The sequence below is a fragment of the Aptenodytes forsteri genome, unplaced genomic scaffold (assembly GCF_000699145.1).
Source record: "Aptenodytes forsteri isolate BGI_AS27 unplaced genomic scaffold, ASM69914v1 Scaffold67, whole genome shotgun sequence".
In the NCBI taxonomy this organism is placed as follows: Eukaryota; Metazoa; Chordata; class Aves; order Sphenisciformes; family Spheniscidae; genus Aptenodytes; species Aptenodytes forsteri.
In genome coordinates, this window is record NW_008795373.1 from 839,170 (window position 1) to 845,169 (window position 6,000).

General features: G+C 36.8%; 1 protein-coding gene across 1 annotated transcript in view; it reads right to left on the bottom strand.

Annotated features, from left to right (window-relative positions):
- The window catches only part of APOB (apolipoprotein B), a 38,695-nt gene extending 37,472 nt beyond the window's left edge, over positions 1 to 1,223 (bottom strand). Inside the window, exon 1 of the mRNA XM_009280507.1 lies at positions 1,080 to 1,223. Within this exon, the coding sequence (XP_009278782.1) occupies positions 1,080 to 1,137 (58 nt within the window). The 5' untranslated portion in view covers positions 1,138 to 1,223. The remainder of the gene's footprint in view (positions 1 to 1,079) is intronic.
- Positions 1,224 to 6,000: the final 4,777 nt, after the last annotated feature.

The window sequence follows — 6,000 nt, forward strand, 5'->3', positions numbered from 1 at the left end:
CATTTGCTCCAATCTGTTTTAGTATGTCCCATACGACTCTATTTAAAATAAAATAAAATAAAATAAATAAAATAAAATATAATCTAGTAAATTTGCTGCATTCATTTGATGGTATGTCATTCTTTGGGATATCACATGTGAATGCCAGCACTTTTCACAATATTCTCTGCACACGTTCCAAGTTTTCATTCTGGGAATTCTAAGGTTGACCACTCTATAGAAATAGAGTGTAACATTAGTTACAGTAACAGCAATAGCAACAGTAATACTACTATTACTATTACAATAGTAACAGTATATAACATTATTAATAACCATTAGAAACAAGTGCATCCTTTAAAATTGTACAACATCAGTGAACAACAGAATATTGGTTCAAGAAAGGTGTATTTATGATGAATTCGATCTGCATATAAAACCAGACCTGCATAATTGGCTCCAAACTCACTTTCCTCCTTAAGGTTCCTGAAGTCTTAAGTAACACGACAGTGTCGGCTTCTAAAAAGCCACTTCTTGGGAAGCAAGGATAGCTCACTATCCACAGCACCATATTGATCTAGGCTGTCTTTTCTAATCATAGGAAAAAAAACTTTACTGGCCTGCTTCTTTTACTACTACTACTGATGACTACGTCACTTTAACACAAAATTGTATTTCAAATGTCAGTATTGCCAGCCAAATACATTTTGCTTTATTGCTCTCTGTCTTCACATTTGCCACAAAATAGGCTAGCAACAGCTGGGACAAGTCTATATGGTATCTCCGAGCTACAGCATCTCCATGGGGGTTTAAAAGGACAGCATTACTGAAAAACTATTAAGTCAAAATAAATTATGTGAATTCCTTACAAGTTGCAAAATACATTAAATCTGATCAAAAGACACCAGGCGACATTTGTGACTTTTTCTACGTAGGGATCCTCCTATGATTGCCCAGTCCTACAAAGGGAAGAGATGGTATCTTTGCCACACTTACCCTAATTCTATAAGCCATTGTCCTGTTGATTTTTGCATTATTGTTGTTTTAACGGGTTCATAAATAAAGCAGCAAAAAGCACTATCATAAAAGGCAGTACTTACGTGTGAGAACACCACTGCTGAGCAGCAGCAAGAGCAGCAAGAGCTGCACAGGGCCCATGGTGAGCCCCGAACCCTCTTGCTGCTCTTTCTTTTCCTCTGTTTTTCCTTCCCTCCTCTCTTCACCTCTTCCCTACCGCCTCAGAGGGAGAATGAGCCTTCTGACTTGGACCTCCATTTATATAGTCTGTAGCAAGCAGCTGAGGCAAACGGTTTAGAAAGCTCGGAGCAAATTGCCAAAGGTCCAAAGGTGAGAGTCCCAGATCCTCACTGCGCTCCAGACAATGCTCTGCTTTGGTTGCTGGGAGTCCCTGAAGGCAGAAGACTGAGCATATACTGGAGATAAGTCGCTCTTCCAGTTCATTGGTTTTTTTCTTTAACAGAGTTTTAAAAGCAAAAATCCCTCAGCTACAGACTCTAACAATGTATTCAAATAAATTTCCCACATCTACATAGGAATGATTACAATGCATTAATTATAGCTGGAAGTAATGATCACTGCAGCATGCTTTCAGTATAGATGTTGAGAAGCTTAAGGGTATGAAAGGGTATTGAGAAAATGAGAGTATTGTGCAATTTGGACATCTTCCCTTTACATGCAGGAGAATGAAAGTTTAAGATTTTTTTTCCTTTGTTGTATCAAAATTTGTCATATACCTTTCTAAAAATAATTTTACATTTACTTGCAATATTCTGGTAAATCAGGTCAAGTTCATGTTGAAAGTAAGCTCTGTATAATTCTTTTGTTTCCTTATTTTTAGATTCAATTTCTTTTGTTTGATAACAATAGCAAAAATATGAAAATAAGTTGATAACATTTATCTGAATGAAGAAGATAAACCTATGAAGAAGATAAACCTGATTAAAATACAAACAAACAAAAAACCTTTTTATGAATATGTATATTGGTAAAAAAGACTGGGTTTATGTAATGAGAAACTCTAGTAGTTTGAATTCTTTCTCTACTCATATCTATCAAAGCTAACTACAGTAAAAAAAAATTACTATGGAAATAGTTAAGAACATTTTGTTCAGTAAATTTAATTTTCATGTATCTGATCAAATGGAAATGTTTTGACATTCCCAAATCAAAATATTTCCTTTTAGCTTGTTGAATCAAAAATCAAATTTTGGCTCAGCTAAGCGGTAATTTCTTTTCCCCTGAAACGTTACCATGTTACCATGCATCACGGTAGTTATCTTTAAAGTCTCTTATTTCTGCATACCCTCTCTCTTGGACTTCATAGTTGGGTTACATTTCCCAGGATGCACTATGATCATGTAACTCCTAACGTCAGTTCAACCAAATGGTAAGCACTGATGTACGACGGGGCGTACTTTCCAATGAGGGAGACATCTTCCTCGTAATTAGGATTTTGTCTGATGACATTAACAAGAGCACGCCATTTCAGAGAGATTTCTTGCAGAAATTTCTTTCGTGGATTCATCAGTATTGGAGGCATCACGAAGAAAGCATTTCTTAGATTTTTCCATTTTGGTTTCTGTCCTGGGCTTATACCAATCACAGATACGATAAAACAACGAGTAGGAGATTATTATTTTTTACTTCCAAAAAGCAACATAGGTTTCTGTTTACTTTTGTGTCCACAGCTGCCTCAATGTGTTGTGATATGTAAAAATAATTTTACTTTGTAGTATGATTCTACCAAAGAGACTGTACATAAATATCACTTTTTTGCCCATAGCATTTGATCCCTTTCTGCATTCAAATATCAAGAGGTTTTAACTATTACTTAAAATCTATTTATTTGTTCACTTTAGCACTGCAGATAAATAGAGCTCTTGAGTACCCAGCATTCAGAGATTTCTTAGCTATTTCCCTATTTTCCCTGTGTCTCCTCACTGCCTTCAAGTGGTTATTTGGGCTCAAGCTGAGGCTGACTGATTGTATTAATACGACGTTGCATGGACATAAACACATTACATAAGTTATGACTCAGCCCATAAGCATGCAGGTAACATGGGTGCACCACTCTACTGTGACAGGTTTATATTGCTGTATTACCTAGTCAAGGGACAGCATTTTTTTCAGAACAGGTGCCACAAAATGCCACACACTACTTTTATCTATTCAATCATCAAGGAATCCCCATGCTTTCAGCACACTGGAAGAAGTCAATATTCACAGAGTTAGACAACAAAAGTTCTTATTTCAGCTATTTCTGTGAAATTGTGGGCTTTGACATCAGAACACAGTTTATCTTCTAGACCAATCTGTTTTAAATCGTATTATCTCATTTCATTCTTTGTGTTTCTCAACTACTTTTGGCTAAGTCCCACTCTCCTCTGAGTGCATCTCTTGGAAGTGAAATGAAGACTTTGGAGATGGAACCACTCTGAAGCCCGGTGACTGTATTGCAGGTGTTACATCTTTGCAGCATTTGCACTCTATATGACAAAGACAGGCAGAGGGTATTGGTGCAGATTTGAAAAGAGAAAGGATGACAGAAACATCAAACTTTACTGCCTGATGTTCTACACTGAAAGTAGCTCCAATCTTTGGTATATGCTGTATATCTCTAATCTGCACAGATTTGGTCCTAATCTAAAAACCAAACACCTAAATGGAAGTTCTCCAACTGTCTTTGGATCAAGCCATCTGAGGTGAGTGCTGTGTTCCATGTTTCTTTCCCTTTAAGAATTCTTTTTTTTTCCTTTAGTCCACATAACCCAGAAATAGGGCAGTTTGGGCCTTGGTGCTCACCATGGTAAGGTAGCACTGTTGAAGCACTAGGTACTGCCAGAGACCATTAAGTTTGTTCACCATTGCCTTAAAAAAACTTAAATACCAATATTAAAAATTATTTTAAAAAATGGTGAAATTATATTTAGAAAGGAACTATTTCTGGACATTTCACATCCTTTTTCTTAGGAGAATCTAGTAAGGGGAAAATTCCCTAAAGGAGATAAAACTGTCATCAGCATCTGGTAACTAACCATTACTGAAATGAAGTTTCATGGCTTACTAAGGAAAATGCAAGGCATTTATTAATGCTGATGAAATAAACTAGCTGGAGCTGTCATACATTTAATGAATTTTGCCAATTATGTCTTCTTTCCTAAAAATCTTGCCATTGGTTTAGGATGTTCTGCATGTTTATATGTTGGTACTACCTAAAAGTGAAAACCAACATGCACAGATTCTTTGTAGAACACAGAGTAAGTGCAGTTCATATATGTAAAGAATGACTGATAAACCAAAGGTGTCACACGTTCATGCACGGACTGGGTGTTCACAAAGTCCACTACCTCATGCATTCATCAGACATACTGTGTATGGACTGAATCAATGGTCTTTTGAAATGTAGGAAGTATGACAATACTTCCGATATGCTGAATTAATTTTGTATGGAGAGATAATTTGTGCATGTATTATGGATATGGGAAATCTCTGACATGATGTGGAAGCCTTAGCAACCGTAGAATAGTACAATAGTAGAATAAACTTGGTTGGAAGGGACCTCTAAAAGTCATCTAGTCCAACCTCACACTAGATCAGGATGCTCTGGGCCTTGTACAGTGGAGTCCAATCAAATGATGAAGGCGTGATCATTTGATGTTCTGTCCTTCATGGACTTCAATCCAGCTGCAGTATTAACAGGCTACTGCCTCCTCACACGTACATGAAGAAGTTATGTATTTGGGTGCATTACTGTACTCTGGAACAGCTGCATTTCCATTGGAACTACAGCACTTGCTTGAGAAATAGATGAACAAGTTTCCTGCTTTGCCATCATGAGAGAGGGTTTGATGCTATGTGTAAGTGTCTTACGTATAAGGCTACATGTAATTCTGGTTGGGAGCAGCCTTTCTGATCAACCTGGACTACTACGTAGCCATGATTTGAAGTTTATAGAGCCAGAAAATTGAACAAGTAAATAACGAAACAACTCCTGTGCATGTTGGGACGTGTATCTGGGAGTACGAAGTCCTAGCTTCAGCTTTGTATGTATTGCACATGTGGATTAAATGCAAACATAATACATGTAGCAGGGACCAGGGCTCAGGACTGAGTACAGGTATTGCTTACTTTCAAACTGCTTAAACCTTACTCGTAAGTCACGGCACATCATACACATATCACCTATAATGAAAATGGATTTGATGGTCACAGTCACCTGTAGAATCTAGAAAAGCTAAGGAAATTGAGCACAGTAAATTGATGCCAGCATATAACTGGGAGTCAGCAGGGGAAAGCATTTTTAATCACTCCTTTTCCATAACACATGCTATGGTGTCCTGTATTTGTGGTACATATGGCATGTCTTGATGGCCTCCACAGTACTGTAAGAGGTACATTCACTGATCCCTTTCTTTTCAGTATAAATGTGTGCATCTTTGTAACATTTCTTCTGTTGTATTTAGGGATTGTCATATGAATACCATTAAACAGAAAACCCATCTAACACTCTAACTGAGCCTCTTAAACTGATAAAATTTGGGCTTCAAATTTGTTTCTTAGCCATACTGTGCATTTACACTTTATTTTTTGTGAAGTCTTAGCTGTAGGAGTTCTCATGACATTCAGAGTCTAGATTTGATTCTAGAAAGAACAATTTATTTTATCAAATTTTGTCTTCAGACTTCACTTTGCTACACTTTTTTCCACAGCTGCACAGAGGAAGCTGCATCAAATCATGCATCTGAAACTGAACCCCCTCCTTCCTCCACTTTTCTTTTCCAGTGAGGAACTGGTTTTGCCATGCCTGTTTTGGCAATGCCAATAATGGCTTTGCTAATACTAATATAAATACAGAAAATCCATTAACCTTTAATTATATATTCTATAGTTATTAAATAAGTTATTATGTATATATTATATTATTTATATATTATATTATATAGTACACCATACATTATATATTACATCCCTGGAAACATTCAAGGTCAGGTTGGATGGGGC